We start from the raw sequence: 23281 nt of genomic DNA on the forward strand, positions 1-23281 counted from the left end.
GATTTGACAGGTTGAGGGGAAAGGTTCCACTTTCTGAGATGACTGGTAGGAGTCTGAATAGAAAGCAAATGGTTTGGTGAGGAAAAACATTCCCACGTCATTGGTGGAGAGCAGTGGTTTTCAACCTGTGGTCCATGGACTCCTGGGGGTTTGCAGATTATGTCTACGGGGTCCTCAAAAGTGACTATGATGAAACGTATGGGAATACCCACACTTACAATTCAAAGGGGTCCGCACTTCCATCTGAAATTTTTTCAGGGTCTGCAAATGAATACCTGGTGTAGAGAATGTGCCTTGAAAGTAAAATAGTGGGAGTGGCTGCTTGGTATAAAGAGAGCCGAGACAGACCTCAGAACAGGGAATAGGGAATTGCCACAGAAACTTTTTAGGAAGAGGTTAGGAGAAAAATAGGGAGTTCAGGGTTTCCACAGTTTGAGGGAGAGACTTAGAAGAAAAACAGATATAACTGTGATAACCTGTTGTGGTAGACGAGTGAAATAGAGGCCTCATCAGTCATTTCTTCAGTAACCTTGGTGAAAGTTGCTGGGATTGATCAGAAAATGGGGACTGCAGATGTGTCCACCTGAACTTAAAAACACTGGAATATGGAACATTGTATGAACAAAGTGTTCATATATAGTGGATTCAAGAAGCTCAAGAACAGAGAGAAAAATATATAGCAGACTTTAAACACAGATGTTGGGGTTTTTTTTTCCCTCTTGAAGTAAGTATTAATTTCAGTGGGATAAGAATGAGACCCTTCACAAGGCCTTTCACTTGAACTTCCTGATTTACAAAGAGTACATGAAGAAAAATAGAATGTAAATGAACTAGAAGCACTGGTTTCCAAATGTTTGCTTAGAGCATCTACAAGGTACTTAACATTTGTCACATTTTTGTGGAGATTGTCTAGCCCAAAATGGTAGCTTGGGGTCTAGCAAATAACTTTTTCAAGTGTAAATAAGTTCTATGTAGGTCTGGGCAGGGCACATCCATGAGGCACCTCTTTTTCATGATGTGTTTAAGTTGTTCCCTTTTAATTCTAAAATAGGCCACCAGAATTAAAAAGTTTAAATAACTGTCTCCTCCTAGTGAACGTTCATTGATTTTTCTGTATGTATTTATTCTGAATTTCCAGTATTGGGAACTTTACCAACCATGTAACTTCCTGCTTTTTGCATTGACAGTGATATATACATGTTGTGACAAACTAATACTTTTTACAGCATAGTGGTATAGAATGTAACATGATCTGTCATCTGCTTTCAGAGAAAATATTAAGCATTTCCTAGGTGGAAATTCTGTTCCACCTGGGGTCCCCTATTGTTCCATTGTCTTTAGTTAGTCACTTTTGTAAAAATCAAGGCAAAATCTGTCTTTTATGTGAGAAATGTACTGACTCTTTAAATATTATTTTAGAGAGTCAGTAAATAGTATTTTGGTATCATCTTAAATGAAATTAAGGGGTTTTGTTTTGTTTTTTTTACTAGGAGTTGTTGGGACATGCACTTTTAAGTTCAATATGTAATTATGAAGATTCATTTTCTCATGCTTTTAAGTTTAAATTTTTTTTTGTTGATCACACTGTTTCCATTTTGTGAGCTTTCCTATGCATGTACAAAATGTTTCTCCTCAGGCCCCCTTGTATTTCCTGGTCCTATTTTTATGAACCATCGAGAGCAGGCTCTAGCCAGAATAAGACCCCATCCAGCACAGCTAAAGCATAAGCGGGACAAGCACAAAGGTATTTGGTCTTCCTTATGGACATATGCCCATCCTTCTAGTAATATCTTCCTCCACTGAATCTTTGTTTTCAGAGAAATGCTCAAAAGTAATTCTGTCTTATTAGCTGTCTTAACCTGAGGAGAAAGAGAACACTTCTTAAATGCTGAAAAGTATAAATGTTTGACAATATCTACATCATCTTTTGTTTTTGCTTTCTTTATCTTTGATAAAGTATGTCATTGTTTTTCTATGTGTTTTTCTCATTTTTCAAAATAAAACTAAAGAAATTTACACAACTTTCTAACTTCTGTTGGGACAGATGACTCTATTCTGGCATTTCCACTAACATTTCATTTTCTTGTCATTCTTTTATGATCTTTCATGTTATGCATCTGCTATGGTTCCTAAAACGATCCATTAATTTAGGGATGCACTTAATTCTCTTGAGCTATACCATCTGTTAAGAAGTTGCCTTTGATAATACGTCTGGTTGGTATAAGATCATAAACTAAATAACATTTTTGTGCTGGTACTGAATGCAGAAGATATACAATATAAAGTATAACAGGGACAATAAGATTTTGGAAGCTGAACATTTTTTTGCAGGATTTAAATCAAGATATGGCTGTCTTACATATTTCTGGTGTCTCTATACCAGACAAGCTAGAAACTTTATTAGGCGGTACTGTGGAAATCCACAGTATGAGTCATTACTTACTAGAATATAATAAATTTTGTACATTTTTGAAATATGAAATGAACATATGCTGTATCTGACTTTTTCAGATGTTGGTTGTTAGATAAAGAGTGATTGTTACAAACTAATTTTTTTCTTGAACTTATAAGAAAAACAGATGATTTGAAAAATGTTCATCAACATACAGTATAAGGACTAATGTAATGATCGATATATACCAAACCTAAATGTAGTAAGTGACCAGAATGCTAAAGTTCGATTTTAAAATAGAAATTTAAAATAAGAATAGCATATGTTTTAATACCTTTCTAAATGAACCATGAGAGAGCAAGGTAGGTATGTTTGTGCATCATCATTGGAAGACACAGTAAGAACATTGAATGAGGAGACTTGAATCACCAAAATGTGTTTTGTTTTCTTTAAACAAAGGAAATAAAACACAGTTTATTTCAAAAGAAGGTGCATGTATTTTGACAGTTTGAAGAGAAAACACTCTGAGCATGTTCACTTACTAGAAACGCATGTCTAATTATGATTATAACAGATCATAGAGTTACTCCAGGCTTTTTCCTGGGAAGAACATGCAGCCTGTCATTGACCAGGTCCAGTCCTCAAAAATATCAAAGGAATTTGTCGATAAATCCAATGGTCTGGCTAAGAAATCTTGCTGATATCTTGAGATGTAGTGCATATGCACTGTCAGTACTCCAGCACTACCTGTGAAGTGCCGCAGAGGGCATTATCAGGAACTGTCTGAAGTGATGATGACTTCAGTATGTTTAAAAAACTGAAATGTAAAGGCAAGCTCTCATATTAATTACACTACTTATTCCTTATCCCTTTACAGCTGCCAACCCATATCTCTACAGCTAATGGGGAAGTTGTCTCTTTTCAGCCTATACATTCCCTTGGCATAAGTATCAAGGACCCAGAGAAAAGGTGTGGTGGGTGGAGTCTTCTCATTATTTTGTCCACCGGTTAAGCATATCTTCCAGCACCCCTAATTTTGATCCATTTGACCTATGGTCCCTTTTCTTACCATGTATAATCTGGACACAATCCTTAGTTTTTATCAGTAGGAATTTTTGTTTGAACTAATTTTTTTTTTTTATAAGGTAGCAAGAATTTAACATGCAACCATTCTGTGTTGTAGGCTGAGTTGGGCAATTTAGAATAGTGTCTCTCAACCTTTTCAGAGGCAGAGGACCCTTTCTCCATTCTTTTTTGAATGTGGCAGCATCCCCTGAGAACCACTTCTGGTGCTACCTCAGCATAACTCAGTATTTCTCAGCTGGAACAGGGGCATACAGCTGGAACTGTTCCACTTGCCTCCGGACCAGGTGCGGACCAGGAAGAGCTATAGCTTGAGCCAGCTCCTCCAGCTGCTATCTGGTTTAAGATTATTGGACGCCCTAATGCAGCAGGAGTGTGTGTGTATTACAGTGCTGCAAGCAGAGTAGTTTTGTGCCTGCTTTGTGGCATCCATCAGGGCAGTGGTTCTAAAACTTTTTAGATGCAAGGCAGATCTCCAGAATTTTTCACAACTTAACAGCACCCTATTTAAGAAATTGTCTTAAATATATTTTATAATGTCTAATCAATTACTAACATACTGATTTTTTTATAATTATTTTTATCTCACTGTGCTGTCTGCCTCCTGCACAGCCAGATCAGGAAGGAGCTGTGGCAGGAGCAGGTGGTTTCACCACAGCCTTTCCCAGTCCAACTCTGCATGGTGTCCCTTAGAAACAGTGGTGTTCAGGGCCAGATGTCCTGTCCCATGTGTCTGTGTTCAGGAAACAGTCTGGAACCAAACTGAGAAGCAGCTGCAAGAGAAAGCAGCACCTGCCTGTATCACATTATGTAGGCAGGCACACTGTTTCTGCTGCAGTTCTTTCAGGTTTGGTGCTGATGTGCTTTCTGAAAATGGAGCAGCCTAGAGATAAATGCCGGCCCACCAAGTAGAACTGTCCTGCGTACCTGTGTTTTTAGAAGGCACATCAGAGCCGAACTGGGAAAGCTGCAGCAGAAACCTCTCGTCAGGTGGCTTGATGAAGGTAAGCATGAATGTAGGTAAGTATGCCATGTCTGCTGCAGCTGCTTCTCAGCTTTGCTCTGACTTGCCTTCTGAAAACAGAGGCACGTGAGGCAGGCAATTTCGCCCCACAGCACTGGTAGTGATGGCATTGTGGCACCTCTGCTAGGTTCTTGCAGTACCCTGGGGTGCTGTGGCACCACAATTGAGAACCACTGATTTAGTGTATCGGACTTAACACAGTATGTTCTTTAAATGTAATAGAATAGTCCATGCCTCTGATTCTGATAAGGACTTCAGCAAGCCAACCCTGCCTGCCTGATGTGCTGCTAGAAGCTTCATCACCTTCATGAACAACTGCTTCATAGTCGCCAGAATGGTTTTTTGCACAATTTTTGAGGGAAAATGAATGCTTACTTACCTTGCAGGAGGCAAGGGTTCTTCCGTGATATCTTTTTTATGACCATTTTATAGCTGAAAGAGAAGTTAGATTAGCTTTTGGGCACAAACTCTGCTTTCTCAGCTCTCATTCAGACTTATCTTCCAAATGTATAGTAGGTCTAATAAAAGATCTCAAAACAACCCTCACCTCTTGTACATTTCCTGGATCACCACTGCTACAACAACATTGTAACCCAGCTACTTACTTACCAGTAATTGTTCTCCAAATAGCATTGTGCCCTTAAATTTTCACAGCCTCCTTCATCCCTACATCTTAAGAAACATAAACATTTTAGTTTGAAGGAACTGAACAGAAAGTGGCTAACCATTCTTTTCTGTACCCTGTAATGCAGTTGCAAAGACATGCAGGGCTTATGCTTAACGCCAACAGTATTTTTAAAGTATTTTTTTAAACAGTATTTTTTTTTTTTAAATCTTGGGCTTTAATGCATTGGGCATGAACATATCCATAATCTACAATGACTGTGTACATCATACCTTGAAGGTTAATAGTTACTATAAATGCCAGTAACAGTTTTTAATTTACCTTTTAAATATTTGTTGTAAGAGGGTTGTCCTGCGCACTACCAAACTGTACTGTTTGGTTAGATCACTGGTTCTCAACCTTTCTAGACTCAAGGCACTCCTCAGAATGCCATACAGTATTGTAGTTTTCATTCTTCTTTTTTTAATTACAGGAAATTAATAGAACATTTTTTCTGTTGCAGAGAACTCAGAAAAACCACAACAGGACACAATGTTTTTACCTCTGTGGATTCCTATTTAAAATCTCTGGGTTGAGCTTGTGAATTGTGTTTGCCCACATAACAGTGCTAATGTTGTGCAGCACCCTACTATACCGTTGAAAGGATTTCAGCACACCTCAGTGTGCTGTGGCACCCTGGTTGAAAATCACTGGGTTAGATACTGGAGATTTAAGCTTGCTGCAGGTAAGTTTTAGGTCCCCAGGCATACATTGTGTTTCTGTCACGATTAACGTGTTAATCATGTCAGAAATAGCAACATATCACACTTTTGTCAAATGTATTGTGTCAACATCAATGTGTGGACTTGCCCAGGGCCTGCTGCCTTAAAGATCCTTGCCCTGCAGCACTTACTTTTTAAGGCTCTTTAAGGTGCTAGGTCCTGGTGAGCATCAAGGTATGGGGTAGCCCCAGGATCTGGTACACAGCCCTCCCCTGCCTGATCCCCAGAACTGAATAAATGACAGCCTGGGTCCCAATCTGGACTGTGCCCAGTGCCAAATCCCATGTGCTCAGCTGAGCCAGCAGCCCTAGGATCTTGGGCAAAGCCACTCCCTTCCTAACTGATAAGATCAGGCTGGGGGCTGCCTGCTTGATCCACAGAGGCTGCTCAGTGCATCTTTAAAAATAGGTGCAGAGCTAGGGTCAGGGGAGTTTCTCCCATCCCCTGCTGCCTTTGCTGTTTTAAAGAAGTGCCTGGCATGAGCAGCAGGGGATGGGAAGCTCCCACATCCCCAGCTGTTTCTGCTGAGCGGCAATTTCAATGCTTCAACGTGGGGGACACTATGCACCTTTCTCCAGTGCTTCGGGAACTTAAAGAAGTGGGTGGGCATGCAGCTGGGGCTCTCGGCCATACACCTATGTTTTAAAGGTTCAGGACACTGCGAGCCTGACATCAGGGAAAGTTTCCCTGATGTTGGGTTTGTGGCATCCCAGACTTAAAAAGTGGACGTTCAGCTGGGAGCACCAGCTGCATCCTACTTTTTATGTTTCTCGGCATCTACAGAAGTGGTATTTGGAGTGGGGAGCCCTTGGCCTCCCAGCTGTGGGTACCTCACTGTGTTAGCAGCTAACAGTCATGTAACTGAGGTCTGAGGAACTGTCTCATTCCCTGAATTCTGAGACCTGCCATGAATGTCTGGCATGGCAGGTTGCTTGATTTGGTGAGTGGGATATAAAGATCCTCAGACCTTCATTACATTGCTTCCTTAACTTTGTCTGCCAGCAGTGTAGGTTTTTTATTGAGCCCTGAAGATTCAGCCAGTTTCAAAACCATGATGCTGTTGCCTACTGGTGACAAAGAAAGGTGAGTGAATTTGGACTCCTCAAGTTCTACATTCTCGTGGTCCAAGTTACTGAGCAAAGTAACGGTATGGACAGATGAACAAGCTTCTATGAGATAAACTAGGGTGTGAACATAAAGAGCATCAGCTACTCTACCGTAACTGCCGAAGTGTGCGCTCTTAATTTCATGGTAGTGACAAGTTAGACTTCCCTCCTTTCATTGATGGGTACGTTTTGTTGCATTTACCATATAGAAAGATTATATCATAGGACATTTATACACATGCATTTTCATGCCCAGACATGCCAGAGATCCAGCATGTCAAAACAAACTCGATTAATCGAGTCTGTTCCACATGCGAGCTGACGCACACGGTGCTGTCACTTGTAGTTGTACAAGTGGCAAAATGGGCATCAGCACAGAGGAAATGGCAACGGTGCATTTTTGAAGTAAACTGTGTGTTAGTTCAAAAGTGGACTGCTGCCATTTTCTGCTCCTAACACGCATTTTACTGCTTACACAACTGCAAGCAATGCAGCTCTGGGTGCTTTTCAAAGCACCCGGCACTGCGGTGCTTACATGTATAAAAATGCCCATAGAATATTAGGGTTGGAAAGGGTTTTAGGAGGTCATCTATTCCAACCCTCTGCTTAAAGCAAGGCTATTCCCAGCTACGTCATCCCAGCCAGGGCTTTGTCTAGCCAAGTCATAAAAACCTCTCAGAATGTAGATTCCTCAGCCTCTCTGAGTAGCCTGTTACTACTCACCTAGTGAGAGAGTTTTTCCTAATATCTAACCTCAATTTCCCTTGCTGCAACTGGATACCATTGCTCCTTGTTCTGTCATCTGCCACCACTGAGAACAGTGTAGCTCCATCCTCTTTGGAACTTCCCTTTAGGTAGTTGAAGGCTGCTGTTAAATTTTCCCTTAGTCTTCTCTTCTCCAGACTAAATAAGCCCAGTTTCCTTGGCCTCTCCTCAGAAGTTGTGCCCCAGCCTTCTTGTGAACCCTTTTTGTTGCCCTCTGGTACTCTGGGTGGCAGCGATCATGACCTGATAAGGTTCACCATCCACTGTAAGACTGGGAAATCAGTCAGCAGAAAGAAGTCCTAGATTTCAGGAAGGCAGATTTTGGCAAATGCTAGAGGCTAGTTGGAGAGACCCTCTACAGTAAGCAACTGGATAATTTGGGAGTCTAGGTATGATGGTGCTTCCTTGAGGCAATTCTCAGGGCTCAAAAAGAGGCCATCCCCATGCAGACAAAAAGCGGGAGAGGAGCCAAGATACCTGCTAATGCAGCCCAGTATGCCGTTAGCTTTCTTTGCAACATGGGCACACTGTTGACTCATATCCAGCTTATTGTCCACTGTAACCTTCAGGCCCTTGTCTGCAGAGCTGTTGCTTAGCCAGTTGGTTCCCAGTCTGTACCAGTGCATGGAATTGTTCTGTACTGAGTGCAAGACTTTGCACTTGTCCTTAATGAACTTCATGAGATTTCTTTTGATCTAATCCTCCCTATTGTCTAGGTCCCTGAATTTTAGCTGTACCCTCCAGTGTATCTGCTACTCTCCAGCTTGGTGTCATCTGCAAACTTGCCGAGGGTGCACTCCATCCCATCTTCCAGGTCATAGATGAGGATACTGAACAAAACTGGTCCCAGGGATGACCCCCAGGGCACTCGACTTGATACTGGCTGCCAACTAGACATTGAGCCATTGATTGCTGAGCCCAGCCATCCAGCTAGTTTTCTGTCTGCCTTACAGTCCGTTCATTCAGCTCATACTTCCTCAGCTTGCTTGCAAGAATGTTGTGGAAGATGATACCAAAAATCTAAAGTCAAGGTATAGCACATCCACTGCTCTTCCTGCATCCACAGGGCCAGTCATCTCATCATAGAAGGCAATCAGGTTGGTCAGGCATGACTTGTCCTTGGTGAATCCATTCTGATTGTTCTTAATCACCTTCTCCGAGTGCTTAGAAATGGATTCCTTGAGGACCTGCTTCATGATTTTTTCCAGGGACTAAACTGAGGCTGACCAGTCTGTAGTTCCCTGGATCCCCCTTCTTCCCTTTCTTAAGGCTGGGCACTATATTTGCCCTTTTCCAATCGAGCAGGACCTCTCCCAAGCACCATGAGTTTTCAAAGATAATGGCAGCAGCTCTGTAATCACATCAGCCAGCTACCTCAGCACTCTCAGGTGCATTGTGTCCAAGCCCATGGAGTTGTACATGTTCAGCTTTTCAGAATAGTCCCTAACCTGTTCTTTTGCCACTGTTGGCTGCTCATCTCCTCCCCAAACTGCTGTGCTGTCAGGTGCAGTTGTCTGGGATCTGACTTTGCCTGTGAAGACAGGTAAAAAAGGTATTGAATACTTCAGCCATTTCTGTATCATCTGTCACTAGGTTGTCTCCCCCATTCAGCAAGGGACCCATACTTTCCCTGATTTTCTTCTTGTTGCTGATATGTAGAAACCATTCTTGTTACCCTTCACATCCCTTGCTACGTGCAACTCCAGTTGCACTTTGGCCTTCATGATTTTATCCTTGCATGCCCAAGCAATGCACTTATACTCCTCCCTAGTCATTTGCCCAAGTTTTCATTTTTGTAAGCTTCCTTTTTGTATTTCAGCTATATACAGAAGCATTTACCGTGCAGTAGCAGAATGCTCTGAGTTTACATTGTAGCTAACTTTGCCATTACTTACTCATATGTGCATTCACTTACATTACATGCCTTGATTAATTTAGTTCCTATTCCTGCGCTCAAAGGATCTTGAGCAACTTGGAAGGTTCCAAAATGTTGTAATTGAAAATTCTGTATTATAACTATGCTTTTGTGTTAAAAACAAAACAAACCCCCCCCCCAAATAAAACCACCTTAAACTATGAAATCAAGAAATGCTTAAATTGTAATTTTGCATGTACATTTCCTTTTATGTCCAATATGCTTATCTAACTGTGAAGCACAATACATTATCATACTTTCACACACATTGTTGGATGTGCACAGATAACGAAGCAGGTGGCACCCAGGTACTTTTCTTTTTTTCACTGCCCATCTGGCATATTTATCATATGTTATACTTAAAAAAAATTATAATACATAAACAAAAGACAGTTGTATGCCTAACAGAGAGAGTTTTATATTTTTAGTATAGTTTTTGTTATGCAAGTAACATATATGCGTTGTTTGCATATTCATAATGTAATAAACAAATTCATTTTTAAGAAAGAAGAAAATTTTCAGGGCTTTCTTTGAATCTTTAAATTTAGTCTTTATGCCCTGAAAGGACTTCGGAGAACCTTAAACGTGGAATTCCAAAGGATACTGGAAAATGGCAAGTGCCAAACAAATAGCTGTTTACCTTTTTTTGTCATTTGACGAAGATAGTTCTCTAAGCTTTTTTAAAGAGAACTTATAAAACAAACATCCATGAGGTCTGATGACCCTGTTGACAATAGGCTAACTATAAAAAGGGAGAGTAAAGCAGAATTTGTTCCTGAGATTCTAAAGGAATGTTATATTCCGTACTTCTATTTTCATTACATCTAGGTAAAAGTAAGTATTTTAAAGCATGTATTTATATAAGCAGTAGTAGAAGTGATAGAAACTGTTGAGACACCTCTTATTTTTAATTTCCAGAGTATTTTGACCAATATAGAGATTTGGGGTACAAAAAAGAAAAGTATATCTTTACAAAAACAAACAAACAAAAAAGGTGTGTGTGTGTATGTGGTGGGGGGGGGGGGGGAGGTGGTCCTTATTTGGACCATTGGAAAAAATGCCTCACAAATTACTTTTTCAGCCTTTCTTTGAAAAACTTCACTGTGTGATGATAGACTTTTGGAATTCAGACCTTACGGGGCATCCATCTACCACACTGGGAATGCCTGAAAGCTGCCAAGAAACTGTAGAGCAGAGTGGGCAAGTTGAAGCAGTTTCTCCTGCCCCAACACTTGTCCCAAGTGTACCATTCTGCACTGTAGGAATACAACACAATTCAGGACAACTGCTTCTACAAAAGGGAGAAAGCCAATGGATTTCCTCACCCACCCCCCAGCAATCAGTACCTACATTAGTATGTGGTATGAGTTATCATTCCCGTTTAGGAAATACCACTTTCATTTCACTGCTGGCAAAATGATGTAGTGTGTGAAAAGCCATTCAGTTTAATCACAAGACAGGAAGCTGCGCCATATTTTGAATAGTACCAGGGAGTCATGGTGCTATTAACAGTGTGGGAAGCTGCAGTACTACAATGCTGTTTAAAGGGCCACTGGTACCTCTGCAGGAATAGTTTTAGGCCTCTCTTGGAGTGTCATGCAGAGGAGAGGAATGAATCTGGGACTGTTCACTCGTCATGGCAGGAGGGTCGCTGCAGGGTCCCGTGGCAGCTTGCTTCTGAGTGAATTATAAGGGAGCCTGTGCTCTTTTTCCTTCCCTTCTCCTTCCCAAGGGGAAGAGGGCAGTAAAGTAGAGCATTGTGAAATATTGGAGATCCTAGAGAAATTGAGATGAGTGTATAGCCATTATGTGTGTTGCTAGGTAACTTCCCTTCATAGGGAAATTGAGCTAACATTTTTTGCAGATCAGCCAGTTTTGTTATGCAAGAAAAGGTTTAGCACCTGAATGCTAAATTTTGTGCCAAGAAAAGGCCCTGTATAAGTTGGCACAAGTGTACCACCTGTCCATGACCATAGTTAGTCCTGTGTTTTAAATGGAAAAAGTTTGGAGTGATACTGAGTGTTAAATGTGAAAACTGTATTGGTATGTTCATGGTTGGTTTGTCACATAATGAAACTATTTTACCAGTTTTCTTTAGGAACAAATCTTCAGAAATCACACACGTAAATTAGATGTAGCTATAGCTTTACCTTTAAAGATATCATTTAAGTGGATATAAATGTTTCATATATTACTTTTCATATTGATTTGCATGTACATACATGTACATATCACAATAACACAGACATTTAAGAGAATTGAAATTCTATTACTTTCCTAGAAGAACAGTGGTAAAATTGTCATATACCATTCCAAACCATCATCACTTTATAAATGAACTTTATTAATCACTTTAATAACCCTGGATAACATTGTCTGATATATTGGTATTAGGGCTGGCAAATAATTTTAAAAATTGCTTGTGATTAGTTGCACGATTTAAAAAAAAATAGTTGCAATCAATTGCAATTTTAATTGCAGAGCTAAAAATTCAAAACTCTGCACAGAAAAACTCAAAATTATGCAAAATTACGCAGGTATTTTGTAGGGTTGGGGGTGGTGTGGGGGGGGGATTTGTGAAGGTGTGGGGGGCTGTGGATCTGTGTGTGGGGGCAGGGGGTTGGAGCCTGAGGAGGTTAAGGCCCTGCATGCTCTGGCAGGGTGCAGGGTACTGTGGGTCAGGACAGAGGGGCATCAATAGGGCTGGGGTGGTTGTGGCTGAGGAGTGAGGGGTAGAGGCAGGGCATGGGCATATCCCTGATTCTCCTCCTCCCCCTACCAGTCATACCCCTGCCCCTTCCCCACAGATGTCCTCTTCATTGAAACTGGAAATATGGTCACCCTACAGGAATTCAGCTCAGCGGTGTGTAGAGCAGCACCCTGCAGCTAAGTCTGTTCTCTAGGGAGAGGAAGGAGCGGTGGGTTGGTGGGGGCACAGATCAAGGCTCCTATGGTGAAGGAGGATGTGGGGCAGGGGCTGGGGTGAATTAGACCCAAGGGCTGGGGCAGGTCATAGGACAGAGAGACAGGCAGCTTGTTTGGGGCCCACGGGCCAGGGCAGGTTGTGGGCTGGAGCCATGGGCAGCTTGTCTGGGGAGGGGTAGGTGGAGCGCAGCCCCCCACTGCTGTGTACACCCCTGGGGGAGGAATGGGGGGCATGTGCCCCCGTATTTGTGCATGGTGCAGAGGCGGGCTGGGCTTCTGTGCCCTGCTGCCCTTGCCCCGCAAGCTGCACGCTGGCCACGCTTCCATCACCCACCAAGCGGTGGGAGTCGCAACATGTCATTGCATGACTCCCAGGGCAAAGGCAGTAGGGTGCAGAGCCCCAGCTTACAGTGGACGGCATGACTCCACTGCATGCTCAGATCTGGGGGGGACATGCCTCCCCCTGGGGTGCGCGCAGTGGCAGGGAGCCGTGCCCCCCCCCCCCCGATAAGCCACCTGCTGCTCTGTGTCATGACCTACCCCTGCCCCACTCCCTCATTCACTGTGGGGGCCTCTATCCGCACACTCTGTCCCTTTCCTCTCCCCCACAGACTTACCTGTTGGGCACTGTTCTACTTGCTGCTGGGCTACATTCCTGGCTTCGTCCATGCTGCGGCTGCTTGTGCGTGTACGTTTTTGCACGCCACCCCATCTTCCTACTGCAGTGGTCTGGAGCTCGTGCCTAACTGCCCTGCAACTCCTCTGCACTGCTAGTGCTGCTCCACTGGGTGACCCGGAGGCAGTGGTGACCGTGATGGAGCAGAACCCAGGTGCAGGCTCTAAAACCACATGCACATTTAACGTGTTAAAAGAATTAATGCAAGAACCAATTAACACGTTAATCACACACATTAACGGTGGTTCATTGACAGCCCTAGATAGTATATGTCTTTCTACATGTGCATGTATTCAAAATACATGGAGATACATACATACTTTGTGTATATAATTTGGAATGAGAGGTTATTTTCAGAAATGAGGTTATAATGAAAGTCCTAACATAGCCTTAACAAGTGTGACAACTGTTTTTTAAGTACCATGCAGTCAGAATTGGCTTTGTGACTAGAAATATAGAAAGAGGCCTAAAGTTCAGATCTGAAAAGTTTGTAGGATTAGACTTCACTGCACAGAACGGGTGAAGGTTGACTTGAACCTCTTAGTAGCTCATGCTTGTAGGTTCCGCGAAAATTACAGTTAAGAAATATAAGACATGTCATAGTAACATTTTGCATACTTTCAGAGCTAGCTGCAATAAGCTTGGCATTTACCAAAGTTAATAATCAGAGTAGCCATAAAAGGAACATGACATCTTGGGCCAGTTTTCTTGCTTGCTTCTTCCTGAATTTTTCTTCAGGGGTTTTTTTTTTTTCTTTTTTTCTTTGCTAATTTCTGGTAAGCTTATATGACTTTAAAAGTTTTCATATGATAACGGTAGTTACAAATGTCTGCTGTCCATTTCTGATAGTAACATGGTACTCTGGAGCCATTTTGTCTATCAGCAGTGACAAGAAAGACAAGTTAAAGGGCAGCAAACTGTACCAGCGCTCTTTCTTTAGAGCTTTCAGGATCCAGCGTCCTTTGTTTCTCCAGCTGCTTTTAAAAAGGAATTTGCTGCCTATTTCTCTATCAATTTAGTTTCCAGTCATATTATGGGGTGTCCTTCTCAGATTTCTGTGGGACTATAGCTTTGTTACTAGCCTGTCTTTTACAGCCCTTTAATTGACATATTAATGTGTAGCAAAGGTACTTATTTTTCAGAAACTTAGTAACATTCCTATTTTGCCATTAGTGTTTTTGTCTGTACCTAATGTGCTCTGCCTTTACTTGAACAGCAAATTCTACGTAAATCAATACTAATTAATAAGATGTATTAAAATACTAATATAGTTTCTGAAAAAAGTACCTTAAAATGGGTGTGGTAATGATGTGTACATTAGTATTGTTTGTGATGAACTGCATAATAATGATTTTGAAAATTAGGAGTAACCTAGTGAAGCCAAATTTATGTAACTTGTTAACATGAACAGTTGTGTTGGAGGAGAGATCAAGGAATGGCTAACCATTTGTAATGCATGTTGACTGCATTTTAAAAGGGGAAGTGGCGGTTATATCTTTTTCTTAAAGAATTGGAGTAGCAGTAGAATTCTTCTGCAACAAGTTTCCATATTAGCTTTTTTAAAATTTTACTTATCCTGTTTAATAGATAAGAATATGAACTCTGATCTACCTTGTCTTTTAGCAGAATCTTCTTGCAAATAAAATTTCCATTTCTGTCTCCAATCTGCTTTGTTAGATACCTGCATTTTGAGCTCTCTCTCTAATAAATGGTACTACTGGTTCTTTACTGCTATCTTGTTCCATCTTTCCTATTCCTATCCTTGGCCTTGTCCATTATATGACTTTCTTGGGGGAAAAAGGTAGGATAAATTTATAAACTGTGTTTGTAGACGGAAGCGGAGAAAGAGGTGAGAAAGATGCCAGCAAAATCACAACCTATCCTCCGGGGGCTGTTCGTTTTGACTGTGAACTCCGAGCAGTGCAAGTCAGTTGTGGATTTCATCATTCAGGTACAGAGCTGCAGCTTTTAACCAGTGTTTGCACTATGTTTAAATAACTACCATTTAATTTTCCTATTCAGATAGAAATGGGTATTTCTGAGTGTCAGTTTCTGATAACTGATTTTTAAGTTTTTTACTACCTCTAAATTTTACATGACATCTCTTCTGAATTTTAATCTGAACATCTGGTAAGCAAAAAGATAATACAGTTTCTGTCAAAGAATAAAATGCATCTGCCCAGATTCTTAGTAGGTTAATAAGTGTAAAAATACTTCTGGCAGTAAGCTGTCTGGTAAATGTAATAAAATGGGTAGTGGGTTTTTTGGTAGTTTGTTGTTGTTTTTCAGTCTTGCTCTGAATGCTGTGTTTCTGTTTGAAAATACAATACATTTATTTTCATAGTGAAAGTATTGAACAAAACAGGAAGGCTATAGCTTTGTAGATGATAATTTTAAAAAATGACATGCTAAACATTTCAACTTTCTCTTATCAGGAAAGAGGGGTTTTATGTATTTATTTTTAATATCACGTATTGAAAAACTTAGAATCTTTTAGAGCTTCAACTTGTGATATGGGGAGTGTTTACAGCTCCTATTAACTTCAGTAGATTTGAGGGTGTCCAGCATCTGTCAGAAGCCATTCAACACTTTGCATTATTGGAATCTTAAATTGCAGTTCTTTAAAAGCTTATGCACAATATGCTTAATTTTAAACGTGATTCTTCTGCTTGAAGCAAATTATATAAATCCTTGGGGAATAGAAATCATAATTTATACCTTATTCAGCTTTACTCAATTACCTTCTAAGATATTTTAGTAATGCACAGTACAAATCAAAATGCCAGAGTATAAGGTGTTTCTAAAGTTACCAGAAAACCTTCTGAAAACAAAATGTTTTTATTTTTAGTCGTTTTGATGGAGAATGGTGATGTTTATACGTTTGGATATGGACAGCATGGACAGTTGGGTCATGGAGATGTTAATTCCAGGTATGCTGAAAATATATTAGAAGAAGAGCTTGCATGTGTTGTTCACTAGAAGAAGCACTGAGTAATAAGCACATTGAAGCAGAGAACTAGTAGTTATGAAGCTATACATGTTCCTGTACATAAATATAAAAAACCCCATTGCTTATTCACATGCTAATACCTTTTGTCTCACCACTTTTCAGGTGATATTTAAGAATGACACAAAGGTTTCATTAAGATTTCATTAAAACTGAGCTATATTTTTCAAGTATGAAACAGTAGTTTGTTCTGTGATGCACTATCCTTTTTTAATTTGTTTTACAGTTGCTAATTCATTTCACCAAATTCAGTCAGTCAGTATGAATTAAAAGGAAAATACAGTAAAATATCATATAATATGTGTATAAAAGAAGTATAATACATTTTATTGAGTATGTTGTTGTGACTGCTGTATACATGCATATATTACATATGCATAAGATTGCGAAGGAGAGAGAGACAAAGAGGTGTATTATTTTTGTAGGACCTGCAAATCCAGGGACACTAGGCTCTTCCAGAAAATCTGGAATTGACTGACTTCAAGGCAAAGTGCCAACTGTAGTGACTTACCTTCAACCTTGGTGAAGTCATTGGTACTGACTAGAAACCTTGGCATTGATGGCCCCCATCCCTGCACCAAATGGTGTACTGCTGGCATCCCAGTTAGGAAAGCCGGCAGATAAAGATGGAGCTGGGTGGACACTAAATATAGCTCAAAGTGCAAGTGTAAGAGAAATTCCCAGTGGGATAACAAAGAAATCCTGTCTCAAAGGTCTGAACAGCTGAACCTTTAACCTGATGAAGAGGGAGCTAGTACTGATCTCAGTATCAGTCTGTAGTAGAGCCCAGTGAGGACCTGAAATTAAATTTTTTAAGAGTCTAGGTTATCTTTAGACACATTCCTTGTGCTAAAGAGGTGGTTGGCCCTACTGCCATATTGCCATGACACCTTAATTCTGAAAGGAGAGAGAAGTTGGTGTGTAACCATTCTGGCTAGGGTTGATTGGAGGAGATTTCTCATCTGTCTGCAGAGTGCAACCCATGAAGGGAGCACAGAGTCTTATCAAGAATTCTACCCCAGAGGAATGCAGGTGGCATGGGGCTGGCCAGCCCCAACCATGCCAGTGTTCACATGCCATGCCATATTTGACCTTGTTGGGGACCTTCTTTCATGGATCCATGAGCTGATGCCCTCATGTTTCTGTTAAGAACAAAAAGGGTTATAGGAATTGTAGGGTTGATGAGGGTCTATGTAGAGCTTTGATTATCATTTGTATGGGATGGTTTGGTTAGGGATGATCCTGCCTCAGGCAGGGGATTGGACAAAGTGACTAGGAGGCCCCTTTCAGTCCTTATCTGATTCTGTGATTACATAGGAAAAAAATGCTTCTCAAATTACTCAAACAGCAGAAAGAATTTTTCTAGTATGTAATTAGTCAGTTCACATCAAAATCTGTACATCCTCCTAACAGAACAGATAGATTGATGCAGTTTACTAGTCCTTATCCAGCTTTCTGGAAGGGATTCTTGAAATTTATGAGACTTTTGAAAACATCTCTATGTTGTTTCAGCTGAGAAGTAAATGTTCTTGAAATTTTCTATAAATTCCCTTCACCATTTTCCAGATATATAGTGAGTCTGAAGTGCATAAAGACTTCCTTACAGAAAGATAGCAGAGCTTGTATGTGGTAAAATGGTAGGGTGACCAGAAGTCCCACTTGCTCTGAGACTGTCTGTCTTAAACACTATCCAAGTTTGGTTTGACCAGAAGATAACTTTTGTCCTATTTTCAGCAGGACACATTTGAACCAGGATTGTTCTGTGGAGCTCCTTCCTTATCCTCTCCAACCCATCTCCTCCCTGCTCTATCAAGCTCTGCATCCTGCAGTTGTTCAGTGTGCTTAGCTCAGATCAGACCTTGGACACAACTGAGCATGCTGGAGAATGAAGTGGGGGACAAGAGAATCACGGTGTTGTGTTCTGACATTCCACTAATATGGTCACACTACTCGAGAATAAGCTTTAAAAGTATAGGTGCTGAAAAACTTATGCCCTTATTGTCCTTCAGTAAAGGAAGACTGGCAGGAAGAAGACTAGCAATAGAAGGACTAGAGTTCCATGAGTGTGTTCAGTTTTGCCTAGGCAGGTATGGAAGTACAGTATGTATTCAGTTTAGGAGAGGCATGATCTAGGCTGGAAGTGGTTGGCTGTGAAGCTATAGGATATTGGAAATACACTTACTGTGAACACAGGTCAGACCAGCTAACAATTAAATTTACTCCAGATGAAGTAAGCTATAGGGTTTTGCTTTTGTTTTGGTGTTATAATTGCATTGTTAAGAATTTTGCTGGCATAGCTCTGCCAACTAAGGCTTGTACCTCAGAGACATCACATCCCTAATTGACATAGCTACACTATCAAAAATTTGTAGTGCAGATCTGATTATAGTCTCCAAGCCTTTCCTTTCCAAAACTTGTTGTTCCTTGTCCAAAACTTGTTGAATAGGGATAGCTAACCATTCTGTCTGACACCAGCTGATGGTCCCCATCTTTAAAAAATAGGAGGAGGGAGGACCCGGGCAGCTATAGGCCTGTCAGTCTTACCTTAATCCTGGGGAAACTCTTTGAGAAGATCATCAAGGAGTATATCTGTGATGGGCCGGCATTGGGGATGATGCTCAAGGGCAAGCAGCACAGTTTCATTAGGAGCAGGTCATGTCAGACCAACCTGATTGCCTTTTACAGTCAGGTCACAAAAGCATTGGATGCAGGTGTTGCTGTGGATGTAGTCTTTCTGGACTTCAGCAAGGCCTTTGACACTGTCGACCACCCCATCCTCATTTAAAAAAAAAACCAAAAACTAGGCGACTGTGGCATCGATGCCTACACAGTCAGATGGATTGCAAATTGGCTGACGGGTCATACTCGGAGGGTGGTGGTGGATGGGTCGTATTCGACCTGGGGGGAAGTGGACAGTGGAGTCCCCCAGGGCTTGGTCCTTGGGCCCACACTGTTCCATTTCTTTATCAGCGATTTGGACGACGGGGTAAAAAGCAACCTGTTCAAATTTGCTGATGATACCAAAATTTGGGGTGAGGTGGGCATATTAGTAGGGAGGGAAAGACTGCAGAATGACCTGGATAGGTTGCAGGGGTGGGCTAACAAAAAGAGGATGCGTTTCAATACTGACAAGTGCAGAGTGCTGCAGCTGGGCAGTAGTAACCAGCAGCACACTTATAAGCTGGGAAACTCCCTTCTTGAGAGCACAGAGGCAAAAAGGGATCTTGGAGTCATCATTGACTCCAAGATGAACATGACAATGTGAGGTCGCGGTCGGCAGAGCCAACCGGACCCTATCGTGCATCCACAGGTGCATCTCAAGTAGGACCAAGGAGGTGATCCTCCCCCTCTACGTGACACTGGTCAGGCCACAGCTGGAGTACTGTGTCCAGTTCTGGGCACCCCACTTCAAGAGGGATGTGGACAACATTGAGAGGGTCCAGAGGAGGGCCACCCGCATGATCCGTGGACAGCAGGGTAGACCCTACAACGAGAGGCTACGGGACATGAACCTGTTCAGCTTTCACAAAAGAAAGCTGAGGGGGGACCTGGTGACCATCTATAAACTCATTAGAGGGGACCAGAAGGGTTTTGGGGAGACCTTGTTTCCCCTAGCGCCCCCTGGGATAACAAGGAATAATGGCCACAAGTTGTTGGAGAGTAGGTTTAGATTAGACATCCGTAAGAACTACTTCACAGTAAGCGCAGCTAGGATCTGGAACCAACTTCCAAGGGAAGTGGTGCTGGCTACTACCCTGGGGGTCTTTAAGAAGCGGCTTGATGCCTACCTGACTGGGGTCAATTGAGCCCAGTTTTCCTCCTGCCCAGGCAGGGGGTCGGACTTGAAGATCTACAAGGTCCCTTCTGACCCTACTTCTATGATTCTATGCTATTCAAAACAGTACATCACTTTTCAAATTGTTTTCATTACACCATACTACTTGATACAGTCTGAAGACCATTAATGCGAGGTGTTGTCACTCTGAACTTACTTTCCATCAAACCATAGAGGATAACCTTCAAGGGTTCATATCTTGCTGTATGTCATAGGATTCATAATCATTTGCTTCTTCGAGTTTTGTTTTGTAATATAAAATAGCTGCCAATCTTGAAGTCCCCATTCACTGGCTATCTACTTTCCAAGTAACTTGCACCAGTCTTCAGTACCATAAGAGCTCAAAAACATGCATCCTCTTCCTCATTTCTCTACAGTGCCCAGGATTTGGAACTATACATAACAGTTGAGAATCATTGTTAACCTGAAAAGTCACCGTATAAAGTTAATGGAAGTGCTATGACCTTTTCAAATTGTTTCCTTCTTTTGCAGAGCTTTTTTGAAATCAAGACATCAGTTTAGCATCTCTACTGCTTTCTTTTAGTGTTAACTAGATATTCCAAAATTTCAGAACTTGCTCCTCTTCTGTAACTTTCCCATCAATAATAATTGTCTTGTTGTTTAGTAGCAAATCTTTCGTTGAACTACTTTGCTTCACTTTGCTTAAAGTTTTTAGTTCTTCCGCACCCCTTAAATGAATATAATATCTGCATATTACACTTGTGAAATCCTCCAAACTTGATTTTTCTGTTAAAATTTTGAAGTACTTGCATTCATTGTTGACTCAAACATACGTTGAATACCTTGGTGAACGCGATTAGTCTTAAACCACCTTGTCCAACTCTGGTTTTGCTGCAGTTCCATGATGTGGCTAGGAAATACCATTTTGCATGTCAGTTTTCCACAGTGTATCATGATCAGCACAGTCAAAGGCTTTTGCATAATTATAAAACAAATATAAAGAAGTACTCTTAATTTATGATAAACCTAAATGTTTGGGGTTTTTTTCTCTCCATTAAATTGTCAGTTATACTTTCTGCGCTCTCCCTGAAATACTCAACATTTTATTGGTGAGAGGCTGGTGATATTTTTCTTAAACACATTGGCATTTGAGAGGCATATAGAAAACTAAGTTCCTCTGGCAGAACAAGAGAAAGAAAGAGTGTTAACATTGGTGCCTGTAAATTGGGTAGTGGTGAAGGGGAAGTTGTTTTGCCTCTACTAGAGAGTTACTGAAGGTGAGGATAGATGGTTGAGGCAGTAGTACAGGCAACTCCCACTTAATGCTACTTTGCTTAGCGCTGTTTCACTATAATGCTCATTTTAAATTGATACCTAATTTCACTTAGCACTCAGCAAGTTTCATTATAATGCTCATGGTCGCCATCGTGGGTCATTAAAAACGCTTGCGGTCGCCATCTTGGATCGTCAAATACTTCTGATTTTGCTTAACACTTGGCTTTTCAGGAACCAATTAAGAGTGCCAAGTGGGGGTTACTGTATGCATTAGTTGGGCACATTTGTAGAATGGACAAGAATAGAATAAATGTAGATCCCTGATGATACAAAACATGGTACAGATAGTCTGACTGACATTCTTATCCAATAACTGTTAGTGCTTCTGGACTGCATGCTGGTTTTTATATTAATGTAGTCTAAAGTAGTAATAGTATTATTAACAATTTTTTTCCTGCTATTCACTGAGCTTCATGGAAAGAGCCTGTATTTTGTTTTCCTGTGACAGCTCATTTCTGGTTTAATGCTCCAAGGGAACTCTTTTCAGTGCTAGTGTTTCAAGAGGTTTTTTTTTTTTTTTTCTCCCCTCAGTATTCCTCAAATCCCTTTTCATATGTGGAATAAGTGTGCCATTTATTATACAATACATAGCTTGGTTGTCTGCTTGTGTATAGTATATCAAAACTGTAACAAATGTATCATTAATAAAAGTAATTACATAATGTTAAAAGTCGCATGACTGTATTAATACAATATGGCTTTATTTTGACATAGGGGATGCCCCACTCTGGTGCAGGCATTACCAGGTCCTAGCACACAAGTTACTGCTGGAAGCAACCATACAGCTATTCTCTTAATGGATGGACAGGTGTTTACATTTGGAAGTTTCTCTGTAAGCTAACAATTCTGTTTTCTTTTATAAAGAAATTACTTAATATATTAAACTTTTAACATTAAAGTAAATTTATAGATAGGTTTTTCTATACACATATACTTGCATGTCCCTAATTTATGTCTGCTATGCATTAAACATTTGTGCCTTTAAAAAGATGAGTTAAAAAATGTTTTGGTATTTCCTAATGTATTCATTCATGTGAGCATTATGTAATACTTATCTTTCTTATTAGGTGAAACAGTTTTCTCTTATTGTCATTATTACAACCTCGTTTTAGGTCCACTGCTCAAACAGTTTTAATTCTGGCCAAGTTCAAAGTTTTTCAGCTCCTATTTTTGTGTCTATCCTGAGAAATAAGGCTACCCAACTGCTGTTCAAGTTTAAAAACTTAAACATTGTTGCTATTTAGGCTGCCAGTAAGAAACATGGGCAAGTTAAGATGTGTCAGAATGTAGGGTGCTATGTAACTTATTCCCCATTGTACATATATATGTATTTCCATATTTTTTTCACATACCCTGCACCTTGCCCCCAGAACAACTGGAAAAATTGGGGTTTGCATTATATGCCAGGAAAAGGGATCTCCACAAGTGTAGAAATTTGACAGAGGGGAGGCAGAGAGATGGCACCATTAAATGCTACTCCTCTGGGAGCCACAGCAGATAACACTGCCACCATTCCCTGATTCTTCCCCCAGTCCCTGGCACTAAATTTCTGGACCCTTGGCAAACTCCCCTCCACAACTGCCCACCAGATCAGGCTGCTGCACCACCTTGGGGTTATGTGGCCTGATTTGGCACCCCACATACAACTCAGTACACAGGTCTAAAGTAATGTGCTGGGTCAGATCCAGTGCACTGTGTGGGACAGCCTGGAGCTGTGGACTGACACTGGAGCCATATACTGGATCCATCCCCATGAGCTGTTTCTAGCGCTGATGCTGAGCCTGGGACTGTGTGTTAGCTCTGGAGCTAGGTGCTGGCTTCAACCTCATGCACTGTTTCTGAAGCTGTGCATTGAGCCTGAAGCTAGGTGC

The 23281-nt window shown here is 41.1% G+C and overlaps 1 protein-coding gene across 19 annotated transcripts in view; it reads left to right on the forward strand.

The window, feature by feature from the left end:
• MYCBP2 (MYC binding protein 2) overlaps positions 1-23281 on the forward strand; it is a 289476-nt gene that overhangs the window by 98359 nt on the left and 167836 nt on the right. For 18 of the 19 annotated variants that reach the window (XM_059712849.1, XM_059713661.1, XM_019488555.2 and 15 more), the window contains exons 18-21: positions 1637-1744; positions 15104-15223; positions 16121-16202; positions 22125-22242. In XM_059712849.1, coding sequence (XP_059568832.1) covers positions 1637-1744; positions 15104-15223; positions 16121-16202; positions 22125-22242 — 428 coding nt within the window. The remainder of the gene's footprint in view (positions 1-1636; positions 1745-15103; positions 15224-16120; positions 16203-22124; positions 22243-23281) is intronic. The other variant, XM_059715036.1, reaches the window with a different exon arrangement.

The sequence above is a fragment of the Alligator mississippiensis genome, chromosome 1 (genome assembly GCF_030867095.1).
Source record: "Alligator mississippiensis isolate rAllMis1 chromosome 1, rAllMis1, whole genome shotgun sequence".
In the NCBI taxonomy this organism is placed as follows: domain Eukaryota; kingdom Metazoa; phylum Chordata; order Crocodylia; family Alligatoridae; genus Alligator; species Alligator mississippiensis.